At 44.7% G+C, this 23,459-nt stretch overlaps 1 protein-coding gene across 1 annotated transcript in view; it reads left to right on the top strand.

Moving 5' to 3' along the window:
• LPXN (leupaxin) overlaps positions 1 to 23,459 on the top strand; it is a 259,193-nt gene that overhangs the window by 223,473 nt on the left and 12,261 nt on the right. Inside the window, exon 8 of the mRNA XM_069227825.1 lies at positions 11,477 to 11,625. Coding sequence (XP_069083926.1) covers positions 11,477 to 11,625 — 149 coding nt within the window. The remainder of the gene's footprint in view (positions 1 to 11,476; positions 11,626 to 23,459) is intronic.

Raw genomic sequence — 23,459 nt, 5'->3', positions numbered from 1 at the left:
AGGTGTGTTACAGGAAGAAAAGGGATCAGCGTAAAGAAGTAACAGTAAGTAGTCTGTCCTTTCTGCCACACTCAGTCCATTAAAATGACCTCTTCAAACTGAACCATGTTGTATCACTGGTGTATGCCCAGACACTACCTAAAAGATGCATACATGTAGTTCAGACCTGCACACTATACATCCCATAAGGGCTCTTTGGGTTACACTGTAATTGCCTAATATATGGTAAGACTTTCTTTACTGTAGTCATGCCATTGGAGTTTAAGTTTTAAAGAACAAGGGAAAGGAGATATTCTGAGGTGCAATGTGAACGGACCACTGGGGAATTGATATTGGAAGGGTTAAAGAATAACTGTGAATACAGCTAATGCAAGATGGTATTCACACATTGTAGTAAATGGGTTCCACCCATGTAGTCCACCTGGGTTTTTGCAATTGACTACCCTATTTTATGATTCTTACTGTAAGTGAGCCTCACTACCTTAGTCTCAGTCATTGTAAATTCACGGTAATTGGAGTAAGCATGTTAGTCACCAGTGTCTAACTTTTAGGATAAGGCTGCTGCTCCACAGCTAGGGTAAGAGGCACGGGGCTTGTTACACATGAACACTTGAGCATGCGCATTTGTGCACATATGCAGGCTGCCTGGTAGACACACGTAAATTGTCTCTGAAGGAACTCATCAAGGTTCGGTAGTGACCTGGGGTTGGCCTTATAATATGAATGGGCATTCATAGTGTAGGTCTGTAAGTGGCAAATTTATAATGCCCTAGCCCCACCTTCTGCCATATTAACGTCATTATTGTTTACGTTAGTGTGGCCCAACGAAGCTGAAATCCCTGCGCCTTATTTACAGAGTGACGCATTGCATGCATTCCGCCACTCTGTAACCCTTTGCGCTACAATATGCCTGTGCCAGGCATAATGTATGCAAAGTGGGTGTTCCCCCATAAGTGGAGCCAGAAAAATGGCGTAAGGAAATCTATGAGATTTCCTTGTGCCATTTATTATGGCATTTTTAACGCCTGCTCAAGAGCAGGTGTTAAAAAGGGGCTTCCATTCTTTAAAATGGGGCCCTATGTACTCTGCAGGAGTAGTGCCAATATTTTTTCGCTACTCCTGCAGAGTAGATCAATAGCGTCATGAGAAATTACGCTATTGCTCCCTACCCTGCGCCATGGTGCACCATATTTTAAATACGGCACACAAATGGTGGTGGTAGGGGGGTGCTAAGTGGTGCAGGGAAAATGGCGCAGCACTTGGTGCAGCGCCACTTTCCATAAATCTGCCCCAGAGTGCTTACTGAGATTTGTGGTGTTTTCACTGTATTATACATATGGGCAAAATATCCTGAAAGTGCTACTTATTCCTACAAAGTCTAGCGAGGTATCAAACTGGGGTAAACATGCCCAACATGTTTGAATTTGTGGAGGTTTAGGACAGGGCTGGAGCGATGATGTGGCATCATAGAATTGGCCAGTGGTGTTTAGCCCCTGAACGTTTACACCCCAACTTAAAAAACCCTGCTTAAGGGAGACACAGTTGAGAAGACATTGGACCTACGAGACAACAACAACAGAGGAATGAACATCTCGAAAGAGAAGCTGTCTGATGTCCTGCAAAGATGGTCTAAGGACTTTGTCTGCAGCTCATCCTTTGACTAGGATAAGTCTCTTCAGGGCTTGTGACGCTGGCCCCGTTATGCCCCTTGAGGACCAGTTAGGGGACTCTGACTCCATTACCTCCCTCTTGCATGCCCTTCAAGATGCCAGGGGTTTTAGGGGCTAAAGGAGTGTGGCAAAGTACAGTGTTTTGCTGGCTGGTGGTAGAGGGTCTGCTCAAGATCCCCCCACCAGCAGGAGAATGTCATCAGGAGCCCAGCAGAGGAGAAAGCTGATGCAGGGAGCTAGAAATTCCAGCTACCCACAAAATGCACCACTTTGGAGGCCAGGGGACTGATGAAAATGTTCCTGGTGGCTAGAGCAAGCTATAAGGAATATAAGTAATATGGGGGGGCTGCAGTAGTTGCAGTTATCCTCCTGAAAGTTTTTTTTGTATATACACTAACCCATAGAAGGTGTTTTATATTTTTTTACTATAATAAGTCTCCCAGGGCACATTGGGAGAGGTTTGCTTTCATTTCAAGATCTCAACTGGAGCTGGAGCTTTTCTTCTTCTACTCTGTAGTGCATGTACCCCTGCTGATTGGTCCTCTGGCTACATTATGTGGCCTATAAAAAGTGAAGAAAGACTATGACACCAATTAGTACTATTGATTATTAATCCTTTATTCATTGATTTTATTAGTGGTGTTATATTGGAACAGGATATTTGGCTGATTTTATTAATGTGGCAACACCCTAACCAAGCCACTGGGTTTGCCTTATATGTATTGAGACCTCTTATAATGTGTACATTGACAACGCCTAATGTGGTTATTGTTATTGATGTGGTGCCCCCTGAAAAAGTCAGGTAGGTCTGCCTTATTTAAAATGATGCCCCCTTCTATTGTGATGTTGCAGCTGGTATGGGTGACGGAGTATTGTGATTATGGGGTTGGGGACCCACGGGGTGTAATGTGATATGAGAGTTTTATTAAATGTATTTTCACCTACCTGATGTACATATTTGTCATTTAATGCATAACATTAATAGTGTTTGTGCAATAAAAGTAATTTTCCTTTTTAAAGGGAAAAGCACTGATAGGACAATGATTTATTGCGTGTTGTTGCTTGCCAGTGAATTGGGATTAGTAGCCCACCCCCCCCCCCTTGAGTAGGCCTTGCTGCATTTGGATACTTGGTTCCCTGTAAAAAGACAATTACAGACCTAGGGCCAGATGTAGGAAAGGATTTGCACCTCGCAAACGGCAAAAAACGCAGTTTGCGAGGAGCAAAAGCCTCTCCGCGATGCAGAAATGCATTTTGCGAGTTGGATCCGACTCGCAAAATGAATTTCCGACTCGCAAATAGGAAGGGGTGTTCCCTTCCTATTTGCGACTCGCAACGCTATGCAATTTCGCGGTCGCAAATGAAATCGCAGTTACCATCCACTTGAAGTGGATGGTAACCCATTCGCAAATGGGAAGGGGTCCCCATGGGACCCCTTCCCCTTTGTGAATGGAAATACAAATATTTTTTCAGAGCAGGCAGTGGTCCAATGGACCACTGCCTGCTCTGAAAAAAACCGAAACTAAAGGTTTCGGTATTTGTTTCCAAGTGCAGCTCGTTTTCCTTTAAGGAAAACGGGCTGCAGATGGAAAAAAAAAACTGCTTTATTAAAAAGCAGTCACGGACATGGTGGTCTGCTGTGTCCAGCAGGCCACCATCCCCGTGAGTGCCCATACTCGCAATGGGGTCCCAAATTAAAAATAAATGAAAGAAAAACAGTATTTAAATAAATCTGTTTAAGAATTATTCAATGTCATCAGGGCACGATTCTCAGAATAAACAGAGCAGGCTCTATTATGGGCCTCATGAAAGGCTCGGACCCTGGGTCAGAGCCCACTTCGCTAATGCCTTAAAAAGTCACTGGCCTTAGACAGATGCACCAATTTGAAGAAAACACGGTTAGAAGTCTTTGTAAATAAGGACTGCATTGCATTTCTTTTTTTTCCAAGCTAGGCAAATTAGGCTTGGTGTGTGTGAGACTCCCAAGATAGATTTTGAGTTGGAGCTGTGCTATAAAAGTGATGTAACCCCAGTGCAAAATCCTAGTCTATCTGGGCCCAAATCAGTGGTGTAACAAAAGCCCTCTGAGCCCCCGTAGTGTGGGGGGCAGATCTCCAGGGAGCCCCCTCAGCACAGTGTCCTGCCCTGGAAGCTTCTGAGTGAGTCCAGAGTGGGGCCCCTCCATGTACTTTGCAGGGCCCCCCCGAGTTTCTTTACGCCACTGGCCCAAACCTTAACACCAGTGAAGAGCTACGGGTCCATCGCCTGATATACCTATGCGAAAGCACACATCTTATGTGGTGCACTGCTGAATATTTGTTTCTTGAAGGAGTTTGTACTGGTGGGTGTAGTTTGAGTTCAAATTCTATGTTACGAGAAAACGCTAACTTGCGTGGACATCATAGCACAATGGATAATGCAAAGCAGCAATTTTTACTGAAAGTACCAGTAATGATGTCACCGGTGAGTAAATCTGGCAGCGCACACTTATCTATTGTTTTTTTTCTTCGATTCAGTGTGTTTTCCACGCTTTTCTTCATTGTGTGACAGATAATAAAACTAAATCCTTGCATGCTAGTGTACATGCTTTCAACATGGCCTCCTCAGGTGCTTTCTAAACCCCATTAGATGCAGACAGGACTGAAGCATCTCGAGAACTCGTGCTTTCTGAGTGATCTACCTCAGTTTACTCTGTGATCAATGGATTCAGACCTCCAAGAGGCGAGAATGTCTCCAATGAGTGGAGGGAGATGTTTGTGTGCTCTGACACTTCTTAAAGAGATACTAGCAAGCCGTAAGGAAACTTGAGGGGGCACCCCGCAAAACACATTGAGGGACTCCCCCACACATCGGACCCAGTCAGGCGCTCTTAGATGAGGGGCTTGTCGGCAGTGCACAGAGCAGAAGTGGGTCCCCTGTAGCTTGGGGCATCCCTCACCGCAGAGGTTGTGGGGGCTACTGTTATGCCACTGGAACCAATCATCACAGAGAAAACAGTTCATTCAAAATTGCATACGTGTTAGAAATGGGGTCTTTGGTTTGCAGTTAGTTTACCCCCTGTCATAGCAAGGACCCTCACTCTGGTCAGGTTAAGTCACACACAATCCCAATTATCCTGTGCCCACCCTCTGGTAACTTGGCACTGAGCAGTCAGGCTTAACATAGAAGAAAATGTGTAAAGTATTTGTGCAATAAGTCATGCAGTAACACAGTGCAAATACCACAAAAATACCCCACACAGGTTAAGATAAATATGGAATATTTATCTGAGTAGCTTAAGGTCAAAACTATCAGGATTTGATAAATACAAGTTGAAATATCATTTTTGTGATGATAGAGTCTTTTAGTTCTTAAAACAACAATGGTCTTCTGCGAGTGCAAAGTACCTGGTTTGCGTCTAAATTATCCGCATAGGACCACAGAGGAGGCGATGCGTGGAAAACGAGGAGGTCTGCATGGGTTTCTCCGGGCGCACACAGACGATGTGTCAATGCTTTTCCATGCAGCAAGGGCTTTGCATTGATTTCCGGCACACAGACTTGGATCCTCTTCAGGTTGCGGGGTATTTGGACGCTCCAGGGATGATGCGGAGAAATCCTGGGTGTGCAGGATGACTTCACAGGAGCTGCGTCGATCTAGTGGGCGATGAAGGGAAATTTCTGCCACATGGCAGGAGCTGTGTCGATTCCTCTCGTAGGAAGTCGGGCTGCGTCGTTCCGGCTGGGCGATGCATCAGTCCGGTGGGCCGTGCGTTGAAGTTCCTGTTGCAACGCTAGCGTTGCGTCGACCTCCACTCGGGGAGCCAGGCTTCGTCGTTCTATTTCGGTGATGCTGCGATTTTCTCACTGCAGGGCAGGCTATGCGTCGATTCCAGGAGGCTGTGCGTCGATTTTCACCACACAAGGAGGTCTTTGCAGAGATAAAGTCTTTTTGGCCCAGGGACTTCAGGAAACAGGAGGCAAGCTCAATCCAAGCCCGTTTTAGAGCACTTCTCAGCAGAGGGCAGAAAGGCAGCAGGGCAACAGCAAGACAGCAGTCCTTTACAGCAGAGCAGTCAAGTGAGTCCTTTGGACAGCCAGGCAACTTCTCTTAGCAGGTTGCAGGTTCTGGTTCAGAGTTCCTTTCCCAGTAGGTATCTTGTCAAAAAGTGTCTGAGTTGGTACGGTCAGGGACCCAGTTTATATACCCAAATGTGCCTTTGACGTGGGGGAGACTTTAAAGAGTGGCTTAGAAGTGCACAAGGTCCCCTTTCAGTTCCATTCTGTCTACCAGGGACCCAGTAGGGGGTTTGGCAGTCCATTGTGTGAGGGCAGGCCACTGTCCTTTGACATGTATGTTTCCGGCCCTCCTCTCTCCCAGCCCAGGAAGACCCATTCAGTATGCAGATGTGTGCAGGTGTGACTGAGCATCCTGTGTTTGCGGTTGTCTAAGTAAAATGCACAAGGGAGCTGCCAACTAACCTAGCCAGACCTGGATTGTAAGGCACAGAAGGATTTAAGTGCAGAGAAATTATCACTTTCTGAAAGTGGCATTTCTAAAATAGTAATATTAAATCCAACTTCACCAGTCAGCAGGATTTTGTGTTATCCTTCTGGCCATGCTAAATATGACATTGTTACTCCTTTCAGATTAGAATCTACCACTTAAACAGTTTATGAGGGTAGCCTTAATGTTACCCTATGAAAGGAGCAGGCCTCACCGCAGTCTAAAACGAATTTTGGAGTTTTACACTACCAGGACATATAGAACACATATGTTCATATCCTGTCTTTTACTTACATAGCACCCTGCCCTAGGACCTACCTTAGGGATGACTTATATGTAGAAAAATTGGAGTTTTAAGGCTTGGCAAGTACTTTTAAATGCCAAGTCGAATTGGCAGTGAAACTGCACACACAGGCCTTGCAAAGGCAGGCCTGAGACATGGTTAAAGGGCTACTTATGTGGGGGGCATAATCAGTACTTCAGGCTCATTAGTTGCATTTGATCTACAGGCCCTGGGCACATGTAGTGCACTTTACTAAGGACGTATAAGTCCACTGAATAAGCCAATTGGGTATGAGCCAATGTCACTATGGGGGTCATTTTGACCTTAGCGGGCTTTTTTAAAGACCGCTGAGGGACCGCCGTGCGGAAGACCGCCAGTGGTGGGGGTTTGCCGCTTGGCCTATTATGACTGTTGCCAGCTCTCCGTCCCTTTACGGACGGAGAGCCGCCAACAGCCATACTGGCGGGAGGCGGGGAAGTGGAGGTTGCTCCACCGCCACGCCAACAGAACACCGCCCAGCGAATCACGTCCTGTGATTCGCCGTGGCGGTGTTCTGTTGGCGGTGTGGTGTCGGCGGAGCTACCTCCATGGCTCCCGTCCCCTCGCGGAGGATCGTCGGACCAGGTAAGTCGATCGTCCGTGAGGGGAGGGGAGTGGGGGTGTGTTGTGTGTTGTGTGCATGCATGGGGGTGTGCATGTGTGTATGTAGAGGGGGTGTGTGAGTGCGTGTGTGCTTGCAGGGGTGTTGTGTGTATGGGAATGAGTGCGTGTATGTCTGTGGGTATGTCTGTATGGATGTGTGCATGTATGTTTGAATGTGGGTGTGCGTGTCTGACTGTGTGTGTGGATGTAGGCATGTATGTCTGCGTTTGTGTGTGTAAGTGTGTAGGTGGTGCCTGCGTGCGTGTCGTGTGTGAGTGAGTGCTGTGATGTTGGGGGTCGGGGTGGGGAGGGGGGACCTGCCACCTTTGGGGGGAGGCAGGGGTGGTGGAGGGGTAGGGGAGGGAGTTGGGGTGGGGGAGACCCCTATCAGTGCCAGGGAAGGAATTCCCTGGCACTGATAGTGCTTACCGCCATGGATTTCATGGTGGTTCAAACCGCTGGAAATCCACGGCGGTAAGCCGGGTCAAAATACAGCCGGCGGTCTAGTGATGGCCGCCGGGCTGGAGACCCAGGTCTCCAGCCCAGTGGTCGTCTCCGCCCTGGTGGGCGGAACGGAGAACCAGCGGATGACCATGGCGGTAAACACCATGGTCATAATTCCACAAAGTAAGACCGCCAGCCTGTTGGCGGTCTTACCGCCGGTTCTCCGCCTTCCGCCAGGGTCATAATGACCTCCCTATGTTTGAAGGGAGAGTGCATATGCACTTTAGCACTGGTTAGCAGTGGTAAAGTACACAGAGTCCTAAAACCAGCATAAATGAGGTCAGAAAAAAAGAAGGAGGAAGGCAAAAGGTTTGTGGGAGACCCTGCAGAAAGGCCATTTCCAACATTAACTATAATAAAAACATTTTCTATATATGTTATGTTACATTAGCAGACGTTTTATAGTAGACTTAGGGTGCTGAGGAAATTAATGTGCAGTAGATAAGATGCTGGTGCCAATGGGGTGAACCTGAACATTGAAATGTTTTTAAGTTTTAACCATGAGACAATACATTTTGACCTTATTAAAGGATGTGTTGCATTTCAGCTTCAGATGATCTAGTGGGGGGGGAGAGTGCCACCACCTTGCCCCTCTGAGACTACCATGCCCAAGTGTACATGATTTGCATACTCCAGTCATGTTCCAACCAAAGGATGAGCTGCAGTGATATTCAGGGATAGATCTGGGTGCTTGAAAAGGCAAGGCAATGCATGACTGTTGAACCAGCAACTCCAACAAAATGTGGAATGAAACTTTGATAGACTTGGCATCCTTGGCGTGGTCTTCCCTACCCTTTTGTCTCTGTTTCCCAGGTTGTTGATGTATGCTGGACTCTGTTTTTGCTTTTTTTGTTACTCTGGGCACTTTACCACTGGTATCCAGTGCTAAAGTGCAAGTGCTCTTATGTACAATATATATGTAATTGGCTTTCCATGATTGGCATATTTGATTTACTAGTAAGTCCCACGTACAGTGTACTATAGGTGACCAGGGCCTGTAAATTAAATGCTACTAGTGGGCCTGCGGCACTGGTTGTGCCACCCACATTAGTAGCCCTGTAAACACGACTCAGACCTGCCACTGCAGTGGCTGTGTGTGCAGTCTTGCACTGCCAGTTCGACTTGGCAGGTGTACCCACTTGCCAGGCCTAAACCTTCCCTCTTTTTACATGTAAGGCTCTCCTAAGGTAGGCCCAAGGTAGCCGCATGGGCAGGGTGCAGTGTATGTAAAAGGTGGGACATGCACTTATATGTTTTACATGCCCTAACAATGAAATACTGCTAAATTTGGTTTTTACTGTTGCAAGGCCTATCTTTCTCATAGGCTAACATGTGGGCTGCCTTTAAATATTAATAAAGTACAGATTCCCTTTGGGAGCAGACAGAAATATGGAGTTTAGGGTCTCTAAGCTCACAATTTAAAAATACATCTTTTAGTGAAGATGGTTTTGAGATTGTGTGTTTGAAAATGCCACTTTTAGAAAGTAGGGATTGTCTTGCTTATACCATTCTAGGACTCTGCCTGTGCTGGGAGGGAGGGGAGGAGTGGTCACTCACACCTGAAAGTGCTGTGCCTGCCCTCACACAATGCAGTCTCCAACCCCCTGGTGTGTGTCTGGGGCCTGGCCTGGGCAAGGCAGGATTTTGACAACAACAGAGACTTTCCTTTGAAGTTTGCCCACTTCAAAGGCAGAAAGAAGTTTAAGAAGAGGACCCAAACCCCCTGAAAATTAGTTCACTTCTAGAATCAAGAGGAACCTCTGCCAAGGAGAAGAGCTGAAGAGCTGAGGAGAAGTGCTGCCTCTGCCTGTGACTGTGCATTGTTGGGTTGTCATGCAGTTGCTGCTTCTGCCTGTAAAAGGGGACAAAGACTGGACTTTGTTGTGAATTCCAGCTTTAGAAGAATCTCCAAGGGCATGAACTGAGCTTGCCTCCTTTTGTTCAAGTCTCAGGGCCATCAAAGACTCCCCCTGTCAGCACCTGGACTCTCTGCTGAGACTCCTGCCCTGCCCTTGCCTGCCCTATTCAGGGGCCCTTGAAAGGTGAAGTTGGCAGACAAGAACTGAGAATCCACGCACAAAGGACCGTGCAGGGAAATTTTCTACGCATCTACCATGACGCAGCAGATAAACAATGCGCTGCCGGCTTTGCAGATGAAATCAACACTCCACCTGCATCACGGCTAGAAGATCGACGCAATGCGGCTGGAGAAACTACGTGCAACACCTGCTTACGGAGGCTGATAACGGCACAAACCCCACGCAGTGCAATTTCCTGGGTGTGGAAAATCAACGCAAAGCCTGTCCAGACCCGAGGTGCCTGTCCGGATCGACACATCACTCTCTTGGGGCTCGCTCTCTTTCGATGCACACTCGCCTGTGCAGCTTTATTTTGACATCTACCCAGGTACCTTTGAGCGATAAAAGTGTTCTAACTGTTTTCTAAGGATTAAGGGCCAGATGTAAGTAGAGTCTGAAGTGCAACTCGCAAATTGCGAGTCAGAGAGACTCGCAATTTGCGAGTCGCAATTCAGAATGTAGGATGGTGTCCCTGACACCATCTGCGACTCGCAAGGGGGTCGCAAAGGCCCACCTCATTAATATTAATGGATGGAGACAGCAGACCACCATGTCTGTGACTGCTTTTAAATAAAGCAGTTTTATTTTTTGTAATGCAGTCCGTTTTCCTTAAAGGAAAACGAGATGCATTACAAAACTAAAAAATGAAATGTTTTCGTTTAATTTTTTCAGAGCAGGCAGTGGTCCACAGGACCACTGCCTGCTCTGAAAAAATGTTTTCCATGCCATTCACAAAGGGGAAGGGGCCCTATGGGGACCCCTTCCCTTTTGCGAATGGCTAGCACCCATTTGAAATGGGTGCTAACTGCGATTGTTTTGCGGCCACAAAACAATACAACATTGCGCTGCGACTCCCAATTTGGAAGGGGAACACCCCTTCCTAATTGCGACTCGCAGTCCCGTTTTGTGAATCGGTAACCAGGTTACCGATTCGTAAAATGGGGATTGGGCATCGCAATGTGCTTTGCGCACGTCGCAAACAGCAAAATTCACTGTTTGCGACGTGCAAAACGTTTTGTACATCTGGCCCTAAGACTCTTATTCTTTTGAAAATTCACAACTTGACTTGTGTATGTTGGATTTTTGTTGTTTTGGTCTTGTTTTGTTTAGATAAATATAACCTATTTTTCTAGGCCTGTGTTGGTACAAATATTTTACACATTGCTTCTGAAGTTAAGGCTGCCTCCTCGTACCAAGCTACCAAAGGGGTGAGCGGGGGTTAACTGAGGATGATTCTCCTTTACCCTGACTAGAGTGAGGGTTCTTGCTTGGACAAGGGTAGTCTGACTGCCAACCAAAGACCCCATTTCTAACAAACATAATTCTATAATAAATTATACCATTAGGCTTTTTACTGCAATTATTGTTAACCCAGTACTCATTTCATGGACCTAGGAAGGATGAAAATATGAGGTAGCATCACACTCTGGATGTTTTGCTGTTTTTCTCCTGGTGGACTTTATGCAAGGTCTTGGTTTTTAGAGCTGCCTTCTCCTGGTTGGACTGGTAGATTTGGGTTTATTGTTGTATTTCTGATGGTACACCACTTGTGTATGGGTTTGATGCTATTTTTCTGCAAGTGGACATCCTTCAGGTCTAGATTTAATCCTGCCTTTCTTTGGTGGACCTAATGCCAGGTTTATCTTTAACGCTGCCTTTCATCTGATGGTCCTATATAAAGTAACTGGTTTTGACACTGTCTTTTTACAGATGGACTTCCTTTCAGGTTAGGCTCTTATTATGTCTATTAGATTAAAAAAAATAGGTCTTTCTAGGTCTAATGTGTCTTCTTGTCTTTCTCCTGCAACACACAGGTTATCACGAGAAGAATGGCAAACCCTACTGCCGCAAAGACTTTCTTGCCTTGTTTGCCCCAAAGTGTGGTGGCTGTGCTGAACCTGTGCTGGACAACTACTTAACTGCCATTAACACCATCTGGCACCCCGAGTGCTTTGTATGTGGGGTGAGTTAATTTCATCACTTTTCTAAATATGGAAGGGGGTCTACTGTGGAAAGAGTGTCAGTGGCAGAACATGAAGTTCCATTTTGTTCTGCTTAACTATACCTAACAACACGTAATATGAGGCTACGCAATGACACACTTCATAAGAGAACACTTAGGTGATATACAGATTTGCAAATTGCCGGAGAGAACTGTTTTTGCAACAGGTGATGTAAGCAAAGATCACCTGGTAGTCATAAAGAGCTTCTGCCCAAACAAAGTCACTCCTCTTATCGTCTTTTTAGATGTTATCTGTATTTTTATGCTAGTCACCAGTTAGAGTATCCAGTTGCTCCTGTGGGTGACAGTTTTATTTATGGCAAAAGTAACACAGATCTTGGGAGTATCAGTTAACATACCACACGGTCAGGCAACATGTTTGGTGTGTGGCTGGGTGTCTTTGCAGTCTGGAATGCACTGCTACTTCTGTGGTCACAGACACCCAGAGGGGTGGTGCGCGATTAATGTGGATTGTCAAACAGGAAGGGCAGCAATAGGACTGCAGAGTTCTGCACTGGACAAAACATGTCACATTTGGTCTTCTTTTTCACCAGTTAGGCTGATAATGGTGGAGACAGATTAGTCTCTGCTGTGATTAACCCTAAGGTCCGTCCGCATGTAAATGTGGTGGGCGGACCACTATATTGGCAGGCAGGGAACTCCTTCACCATTGCAATGTGTCCTCTCTCCGCTGATATATAAATCAGGCCCTTGGACATTTCTCAAGTGCTTGTGGTTATAGCAAAAATACAGAACTTCAGTAACAGATCAATGGTCTTGACATATTCTGCACCCTTCCCTTTTGACTGTTACAAAATGGAACCTGACTCAAAATGAATTCAGCATTTCCCTCCTGGGTCACTTAACAGTGCCATTTACTCTGCTTCCATAGCCATTTTCCCTTTTCTTCTTCATTTACTATTGCATTACTACTGGCCCATGCACTCCCATCTGTGGGAACTGGTCGACATAAGTTGCTTTAGGTGGCAAAGATAGCCAACAATAGCATGAAAACATTGGGGAACCATTGTTACCATGACACAAATAAACACTACGGGCCAGATGTAGGAAAAATCTGGATTGCGACTCGCAAATTGCGAGTCAGACCGACTCACAATTTGCGAGTCGCACTCCAGAATGTAGGATGGTGTCCCTGACACCCTCTGTGACTCGCAAGGAGGTCGCAAAGGCCCACCTCATTAATATTAATGAGGTGGGTCGCAATTTGCGACCCCCTTGCGAGTGGCGGTACTCACAGGGAAAATGTTTTTCATGCCATTCACAAAGGGGAAGGGGTTCCCTTTTGTGAATGGGTTACCACCAGTGAACACCCCTTCCTAATTGCGACTCGCAGTCGCGACTTCTTCCCACCCATTTTGGCCAGGATGACTTCTATTGCCATCCTGTTTTGTATGACAACACTTCTTATGGCCACCATCTCATCTATAATGTTTCCAAATCTGTAGTTTTCTTTTCTGACAGGTCCTCTTTTTCAAAGTTTATTTATCTGACAGTTATGTGGCACAATTCCCAAATGTGATGCCATTACATCAAATACGGTCATCAAGTAGTCACCTATTTTAATGTTATTTTCTTCTCTTTTAGTTGTTTCACATGGAACATTTGGTGCAGCACAAAGGGCAGATAACAACTGCCATACCAAGGAAAGGGTACAAAGAAATAGGCCCACCATCCACAAATGAGGAATATTCCCTTATAACCTGTCATAGTTGGAGAGCCCATTACCGTTCATCTATACTCAGTACTAGGAGGTGGCACATCAGTTTATCCATGGCAGGTGCTGTTGTACAGAAACAGATGATTTAAGCTGTGATTATTGTCTAATGATCGGGACATTTTGAACACTAAGAGGGCCTTTTACTTGCTGTTCTATTTTGAAGTAAGGCAGTATTGCTTTCCTGTCCTTCATGTTTAAGGTGTTTAAGGTGCAATCCCTAAAGTCAACCCTGATATTTCTGTCATAGTAGACAATGAGTTGTTCTTCTGTTTTGATGTTCTGAATAGTACAAATACCTGGTTATCCTTTATCTGATTTCTAATCAGGGACTAATGCCATGATAAACGATGGATAGAATCCAGTGTTACCCAACATTTCATGTAGAAAGGCACACTCAACAGCTTTAGTCAGTAATCCACCATAGGCCATGTCATCCTGAGTACTAGTTATTAGGTGTGTGCAAACATAAAACTCTGAAACGTTCAGTTCTGAGACATATCTTGTCATCAAATTGACATAGAAATTTCCTTTATATTATTGGCTTTCATTTAGACAAATCCTCAGCTAGATCAACAGTAGCTTATGCTATGGTCTTTACAGTCGAATCATTGGAAGTTCCTTATTTTTCTTCAGTATCTGGATTCCTTACCTGTTCCTTGAAGATGATGAGCAACTCAGTTACTATTATTGCTGGCTTCAATGTACAGGACACAGCCAGCAACCAAGGGCACTTACTGGTATTTTTTCTGGTTGTCTCAGCCATTATGTGCTCCATTGCTGCAGTCTTACTGAACCAGTGGTTGCATACAAGAAGGCTTCCTGACCTTAAATAGTACCTTATAGAGGTTAAAGGGGCAGGTGCCCCTTGTTTAGTGCTGTTGATCTGTTGCGATGATGTTACTGGCAGTACTGCTTTATTGGTGTGAAAGCTGTTAATCCAAGAGGTAAAACTCATACACTGTTTGACAAAAAACTAGGTAAGGCCCCTTTCAACAAGGAAGACAGTGACATCAAGTGTGGGCCTTTACATAGACTAAGTCGCCTGGCTGAAGAGAATGTCCATCTGTTATCAATGGGTCTGAAAGCGCTTGCAACACCTGAAAGAAAACACAGTGTCTCCTTTAGTCATTTGCAGTACTGTAGTACGAAGCCATCAGTTATTGACAGAGGGGCAGAAGACACATGGACAGGTATATTCATAGGCGGTCCTCAAAAAATGCCATAAGCGCTTAATTTAGTCTGACGGTCAGGGATGCTTCTTATCACCATCAGTGCCAATGGTAGTGCGTCAACCCAGGACAATCCAGTAGATGCGCATATTTTTCTCATTTTGTTTTTCGGCATCCCATATCCTGTTCCACTGCACCTGCTGCCGTTTGGTGGTAAGCCCAGTGGAAGTTCAGCACTATCCCAAACACTTTGCATATAACCTCTGTCATCTGAGAGTCAAAGGCTGGGCCATTTTAGCATTATGCCCAATACTTTCTATAGAACATCTCTCACCTGGGAGATAAAGGCCAGGCCATTGTCTGAGCTCAACTGTTTCATGGAATAGCTGTGCCATTGACGGTACAGGATGCATAAGCAGACATATTTTTCCATTAGGGCCTACCTATGCCCCCTCTTCTTTTTGCACACACCCACCTTGCGGCCAGGACTGAAATTCTTCACTTGTAACTTGTTTCTGATTGGTCTGTGGGTCAATAAAAACATCAGTTTGTGCAGCCCCTGTATCTGGTTGGGATGACGTTGTTGTAGGAAATGTAAAAAACAAATGCAATACCGGGAATACGAAATGTGAAAACATCACGCAACATAAAGCATCAATAGACTACACCGCTGTTCACAATCAAAAAGCAGTTTAGGCCAAACCCTCAGACTGACACGAGCAACGTGAAAGGTTTATTCAAGGATGTAATAGAGTAAGAAACATGAAGGTGTCATCTGTTAAAGGCCTGACCAATCTGCAGGTATTTACAACATTAGCACGAGTCCCGGGTAACTTCTCCATGCCTACATACAGATAAATGCATGCGACTTGTGTACAATTTGTGGTTTTTTTTTCTTTGTAAATCAGTAAGGGCATATGGGTAACACATGCAACTTGTGTGCGGTTTGTGAGTTTTTTGTGAATCGGTAAGGCCCCGATGGTGACACGTTCGATTTGCGCCCAATTTGTGTTTTTTGTTTGTGAATCAGTATGGGCTTTAAGGGTAACGCATATGACTTGAATGCGATTTGTGTTTTTTTCTTTGTGAATCAGAAAGGCCATAAGGGTAATGCAAGCAACTTGCATGCAATTTGTGTTTTTTCTTTGCGAATCAGTAAGTCATAAGGGTAATGCATGCGACTTGCATGAAATTTGTGATTTTTGTGAAAGGATTGCGTACATGTGTTGAACAGTCAACAGGAATATATCTTTGTGAATCAGTAAGGCTGTAAGGGTAACATGCCATTTGTGTGTGATGTGTGTTTTTTATTGATGAAGGATTGCATGCATGTGTTGCACAGTCAACAGAAATATGTCCTTGTGAATCAGCAAGTTAACGCTTGCAAACTGTTTTTATTGAAGTTTTGTTTTGTTGACCAAAATAAATCGACCACGTGCAGTAGAATGAAGTGTGGCCACAGTGTGATGTTGTTGTGGGATAAATATGCAAATTGTTATTATGAATGTACATTGCATGAAATGGAAAATTGAACTGTAATGTGCCCCATAACAGTGGGTAGGCAGAACAAAACAAATTGAAAACCTATTGGAAACAAAGGTACAGTAGAAAAAGTAGACAACATTGTTTCCCACCAGAAAGGTTGTGTGTGTCCAATCTAAACTTACGGAAACCTAGTAGAGGAAAAAGGTAAAAGGTAAAAGGTAAAAGATTAAGTACGCCTGAAGATGAAGAACCCCTTACAACATATGCATAAGTTATTCCCGGGTGACAGACAGAAATTACAAAAGTCTAACCAGGAGTGGCTTAGAGCCACCCAAAAGCATACATATCCTTGGACAAAAGAAGGAGCATTCAGTGATAGAGCAATTGAGCATGTTGCCATACATCTTCAAAGTAAATATGCAGAAGCCAAATTCAAGAAAAGAGAAGCCACCTTAGCGTTATGGAAATTATTTTGTAAAAACTCAAAAGATTCCTCACAGGAAGAGACCTTGAGCACCCCTTCTGTTCCCCCAACCCTATAAGATCCTACCAGCACTACACCCACAGAGCCCAGGATCTACCCATTAGTGCAGCTGCAAGATGTTGCAGTAGGAACTGAAAACCCTGAAATTTAAACCCCTTAAGACCCCCCTGAGGCAACCCCCAAAGTGATCCCATGAATCACAAATCCAAAGAGGTCAAGCACTTGTAGACAACAAACCAGGATAGGAATCCACAATTTTCAGGGCAATTAGAGGCACAGTTGGTACCTTACCTTTTCCCAAGAGGAGAAAAGCAGAGAGCAGAGTTCAGGGGATAGTGATGACCAATCACATATTTCATCAGCAGCGTCACAGTTGCTTCAGAAAAGGGACACATTAATAACAGCCCTTAAGTTTGGAGTGGGAGAAATAGTTACAATATACTCAGACTCCATATATGTAACAACCACTGCACACTCCAGTATCATGAGCTATAGCAGGGGAGGGTTCCTTAAATCACTTGGTAGTCCTGTGATGCATAGAAAACTCTTAGAAGCCCTAATAGCAGCACTTTACTAACACAGGCAGTGGCAGTTGTGAAATGTGGAGCACACATAAAGACCATACTTCGTGTACCAGGGAAATGTACTGGTGGATCGGGCAGCTAAGGATGTAGCAAGGCGTACAGCCCCAAACGTACCATCAGACCAACAACCTGCCCCTGTCCTGGTGGTTCAGACTGTCCCACCAGTGGAGGCCGAAGCAAAGACTTCCATAAATAAGGACACACGCCGCTACACTGAGTCAGCAAGGTTACACCTGAGGTAAATAGAGGAAGCTGCGTCACCACACTAAAAGCAGTGGTGGGAAAATAGAGGATGCATCCAGTCCAGGAGTGACTTTGTGTATAGCTATTTACTGGAAAGGCAGTTATGCCATAAGCTTTGCTTGCAATTGCCATAGATCAGATTCATTTACCAGCTCACACTTCCAGGGACCATTTGGCAAACCAAATACTGCAAGACTGGTTTGTCCCCAATTTGCATGACACAATAACCAGATATCTACGTAGCTGCAATGTTTGTCAGCAGTATTCCCCTAATTCTACTCTAAAAGTGGTAAGATCCACCATTCAAAGACCACAAGGTCCCTTTAAGGCTCTTCATTTGGACATTGTGGATATGCATGACCGGTTCAATAACTCATAGTGGTGATCTGCCTATTCTCCAGATGAACTGAGGCAGGACCATAGGTCCATTGTGATGCCAAATTAGCAGCCACGTTTCTACTTCATGAAGTGATTCCCCAGTGGGGGATCCCGGAAGCCATACGATCCGACAATGGTAACACCTATCATTTTATCATAGTTAATATCTAGTGCTTTGTATCAAAACCCATGGGTGGTAGCATGGGAACACCCATGTACCGCCCATGGGATGCCTCTTTGGTGCAAAGTGGTGCAAATTAGTGCTCTGGAAAGGAAATTACAAATCAGCAATATGTGCCGGTTTGCATCCCTTTTGGTGACTATACACCTGTCCAAAGTATGGATTATCTGAGTTTTGTAATGAAGTATTTCATAGGGCAGGTTTTACAAGCACTCAGACAGAGGGATCACACACAAAAGGTGTGCATTATATAGTCCCCTAAATGAATGGAATGATTGATCAGTTTAACAGGGCCAATGAAAAAAGCCAAGCAATTAGCAAAATGGTGTGGGTAAAAAATTGGAATGAGGTTAGAACACAAATTTCACATGTACCAACTTACACATCACAAGAATACTGGAAAAACTCCTTTTGAGCTGTTCAGCAGCAGAAAACCCAAAACGATGGTCAGTTCTGGTTGGATTAATCTTGGGAAAACAGTGGAGGACACCAATCCTCTGGATCATGGAGGGAAAGGGAAATGGAGCTGGTGAAAGCAAGAAAAAAAGTATGATAATAAGAGACAAGCAGTAAAAGTCATTAAGGTGTGGGATTTGGGTGCAAATAAAGACACCAGTGGTGGGACATCAGCATCAAGATTCTAAGAGCCTATCAAGACCATCTAAACTTTTGGACAATGAGGTCAAAATAGAAAATAAATGCATTTGGGATCTCAACAATGAGGTAAATATAAATTCCAGAAGTGCTGTAGGTAAGAGAAGAGAGATTGAACAGCAGAAAGCGGTCTACTGCCTTTTGCTCCGGTTCATGCTATAGAAATTCTATATGCATAAATACATATGCATATAGGCTATGGATAGAGAATATAATGGAAATATTGATAAATGTAGGACCAGTTGCAAGCGGCAGTATCCCAAATGCTGAGGAATGTCAGTTTTCCTTCGCACAACCCTAAGGGATAAAAAGTGAATCATTATAATGCATAACTTTTTGTAGCTGTAAATAATTCTCTACTCACATTTCCATATTTTGTTCGATTGTTAGTGTTTTAAACTTGACCTGCTTTCTTTTAAGGACTTGTTTTATTTCTGTAAGGAGGATGTTATGGTGGAACTTGGACTTCTCATGTAGAATGTTAGCCAAGCATCTTTTGAGGGAGGGGACCGATACTGGTGGACCCTCTTCCTGGAGTGTGGGGCATTTTTCCACAACATTAAACGTGGACGTTAAAACTACTACTGGCAGTGTATCCTTTTATGACACTCATGTCTCATGTCCGATGCCGTCATCCATGAATCTGAAAGATGCTACTTGTTATCTGCACCTGTAAACGTTATTTAATCTGAGCTACAATTCTGCTCACTAAAAGCAAAGCCTCTAAATTCTGTGTAACCTGTAGGGTATTTCTGCTGCCCTATATCTAAGCCTATCGGATCCATATATCACGAGGAGCACCAATATAAGACCAGATTTTAGAAAGGATTTGGCGCAAGGGCAACGCAAGCCTTAAGTAAAATCTACTGTGCCACGAAGAATCACCTTGTGTGGCTCTACATGGCATATTAAATGTGTAGTAATTCAATGATGCCTTGCGTTACTCTGGCGTTACTCTGCCCTGGGAAGGCATGGGTGGAGCGTGTGTGTTCCCATGCATCCACCCAGGGATTCTGGCGCATTCAATCAGGATTTATAAAGCGCAGCAATTCATCCATTAGGGTCCCAAGGCGCATGCATTGCTAGCTGCTTTGCGGTGCTCTGTTCATTCGAACAGCCACGTGTTGAGTCCTTTTCTGAACTCCCAGAGTGTTGCAGCATTCTTGAGGTGCAGGGGAAGGTCGTGCCAGCCTTTGACTGCCAGGTGAGAGAAGGAGCGCCCTGCACTGTTGGATCACCCAATTCAGGGTGAGTCTGCGTGGAAAAGGGAGGCAGTTCGCAGGTGTCTGGTCGGTTGGTGGAAGGTTGTTTGTTAATGTATGCTGGTCCTTCATTGTGCAGGACTTTGTATGCGTGGCTCAGCATCTTGAACTGGCACCTCTTCTGGATCGGGAGCCAGTGGAGCATCTTGAGGTCAAGGATTAGTCCTGCTGCTGATTTTTGTATTGTCTGTAGTCTTTTCAGGAGGCGTGCAGTGATTCCCAGAGTTACTGCCAAAAGTAAACCTGGGAATGCTTCAAAAAGCTATGCCATCCCAGGGGATGCACAACTAGAAGAAATAACTTTAATTCTCCTTGTTTTTTCATCTTTTTACCTGTGCTGTATTCTGCAGCATGCATAGAAAGAAGAAAACCCCTCTAAGGATTGTTTCTGTGTAGGGAGGTGTCTACTGTGGTGCAAGGGTGCCTGCATTAACATTGGGCTGCACAGTGTGCCAGCACAGGAGGAGTGCAGGAATGCGCTGTCTGTTAGTAGATATAGTCCATTCCATCCCTCTGCATGTGATGCAGCACAGGGCATTTATTGTCTTACTGCGCTGCACTGAATTCCATCTTCGCAAATCTGGCCCATAGTCTATAGCCAAATTCAATCAATTATATGTAACCTGTGGGTTAGTTCTGGAGATGTTATTATGTCTAGGATGCCTGTGAGATGGCTCTGCTGTCTAAGGCCAATGTTTGTACCTTCTGTGGCCTTGGAGGGATGGATTCAACATTGTGCGGCGCCTCAGCAGGCAATGTTAGGCCCATATTTATACTTTTTCCTACGGCACATTTGCGTCATTGTTTGACGCAAAAGCGACACAAACTTACAAAATATAATTGTATTTTGCAAGTTTGAGCTGCTTTGCGTTAAAAAGCGGCGCAAATGCGGCGCTAAAAAAGTATAAATATGAGTGCGCTTGAATCATCTTTGAGACATGCAGGATAGCTCTGCTGTGTTATTTTTGAGTCTGCAAACTAGTGCGAATAAAATATATCTCCGCAGCACAAAAGCTAGTGTCTGTAAAATCTGTAAAACCTAAGAGTCAATTATTTAAGGCCACAGCGTATGTTTGCACTGTGAGATCCTCTTTAGGCGCGTCAGGGAAAAATCCAGGATGAGGGACGGTGGGTCTTCTCATCCTAAACCCTGCGGGAGGAAGTAATTTTTTAATACACATCACCTTCTATCCCAGATACTGTTTGACCGTAATCATCCACCTCTGAGCAAATCTGCAATCCCACCAAAGACGTTCTCTGGTCTCGAGATGCTCAGCTAATTAATATATGCAACCGGACATAACTACGCGCCGCAATGAGATGCTGGGTAGGGCAGGCTATGACTGTAATGTGAGTAGAACGCTGTTTGCTCGGTTAGCCACTAGATGGCAGGACAACTGCACAAACTAAGTAGTTGCCATGCAAGCAGCCTCAAAAGCGGGAGAAAGTTAATCGGTGGCGGATAAGGCGACGGGTTCCGGCAAAGCAGGTTTAGAATATGACCCTATGTCTCAGCTCTTTCTAATCTCCCCCTTTCAATTACCCAGGACTATTGGCTTTGTCACTAGTCCCGGCGTGCCTTGTTGTTGCTTATTTATCTTGTGCCACTAACAACCATGGGCTTTGTCTATGGTTGTTAGCGGCATAAGATAAATAACCAACAACAATGGCTTCATTATATAGGAGAGGAAATGCGTCAGTTCTATAATGATAAGACTGTGTAAGATCTATAACGAGTCTCTTTGAAGCCACCTCAACGGCAATGCGGGGTGGTGTTGCTGCATAGTTGTTTTTTTCTCCCCGAGGGTAAAAATTGAGAATCCGATAGGGACCCGTCTCAGCACCTGCTTTTTAGAACTGCCGGTGCCGAGCACGGCAGAACCCGTCCACTTACAGCCCTGCCGTTACCGCAGCAGTGCACTCTGGAACTTGTAGTCTCGTTTCAGTTCCACTCAACCAATTGGAGTATCGCTTCTGCCACACAGTGATCTAAAAACTAAGGTATAGGAATGGAATGCCTGTGACTAGGGTTGCCATCGGACTTATATTTCCGTATCTGGTCTTGGCCCTTCTAAAATCTGTAAACAGGAACAAATTGCAGTATTTGTCTATATGCCGTGACATAGGATACAACGAGCAACTTATTCTATACATCCTACATCGAGTTTTCTCTTGGAACATATGAATTAATTACACGAGGAAAGTGTTATCTATACATCGCATTTACCATATATCTGAATTTATTGCGTGTTTTTCAGCAGGTTCGATCTGCAGACTTTCACCAGAGAAAAATGGTATCGGGGCAGTAATTACCCCCGTTTTGGGTAATACCGATCTACTGAATGCACCAGTTTGGACAGGGATTGGAATTTCTACCCCCGCCCATCTATAATCTGAGCCGTAGATGTGATAGCTGTATCACTATCCCATCGTAAAATACTGGTCGCAAACTCACACCAGTATTTTTACGACCAATAAAGGTTTCTAAGAACCAATAATAGGTAAATAGTTAAAAATCCAAATCGTCGTGGGTCGAAAACCCACTTACCTCATGAATATTATTGAATTAGGTCACAAATTACGATTAGCTTCGATTGAATGCCATCACAGGGATGGTGGCCTCCTGGGTGAGTACATTTCAATAAACTTTTTTTTAAATGAATTATTTTTAATTAAATGCAGGCTGTTTCCTAAAAGGAAATTGGGCTACATCTAAAAATACATTGTTACCTTTTTTTAGTTTGTTTAAGAGTTTTTAGTGGTTCCATGGATACCTTCCTACTTTTAATAACATTCACAAAAGGGAGGAGGTTCCAAGGGAATCCCTTCCCTGTTGTGAATTGGTTACCACCTCCACTTGGGAGCTGATAAAGGCTTATAACATGCTCCTTTCAAATAGGGGTTCCTTATCCATTTCTAAACCCATTGTAGGTGTTGGTAAAAAGTCACCAACTCCTGAAACAGGTATAGTACATGGCTAAAAGCAGTTATTTGGTCGCAAACTCCTAATCAGGGTGTTTGCGACCAAAAAACTGCTTTGTACCTCTGACTCTAAGGCCTGTATTTATGCAAAGTTAGCATCGCCTTAGCGTCATTTATTTTGATGCTGAAGCGGCGAGAGGCGCTAACTTAACTCCATATTTATATTTTGACGCTAGACCCATCTAGCATCGAAATATTGGAGTTAGCACAATTTTTAGGAAGAGCTAACCCACCTTGCGTCAATGAGATGCAAGGTAGGCGTTCCCTTCCTAAAAATGACACTAGCCCCCCCAACGCCATATTTAACTCCTGATGCTGAAACGATGCGCAACTAGCAGGCGGACCTAAATAATGGCGCTAAGCCCAATTAGCAGCATTATTTAATGCCTGGTCAGACCAGGCGTTGTTGCGCAGGTAGGCCCATTTCTAAGGGGAAACACCATGGAATGGGCACGAAGATGCCCATTCCAACCCCCAGCATCACCACCACCCACACCACAGGGGCACTACAGGAGGAGGGAGCCTATCCCAGGTAAGTTGGAGGTAAGTGTATGTACATACGTTTTGTGTGCCACTGGCTGGCACTGGGTATGTTGGGTTTGTCCTGGGGACACTGGTCCCCTGTGGTGGGCATT

This window comes from Pleurodeles waltl, chromosome 4_1 (genome assembly GCF_031143425.1).
Source record: "Pleurodeles waltl isolate 20211129_DDA chromosome 4_1, aPleWal1.hap1.20221129, whole genome shotgun sequence".
In the NCBI taxonomy this organism is placed as follows: domain Eukaryota; kingdom Metazoa; phylum Chordata; class Amphibia; order Caudata; family Salamandridae; genus Pleurodeles; species Pleurodeles waltl.
The sequence above is the reverse complement of the archived record's forward strand: the minus strand, read 5'-3'. Positions and strand labels throughout refer to the sequence as shown.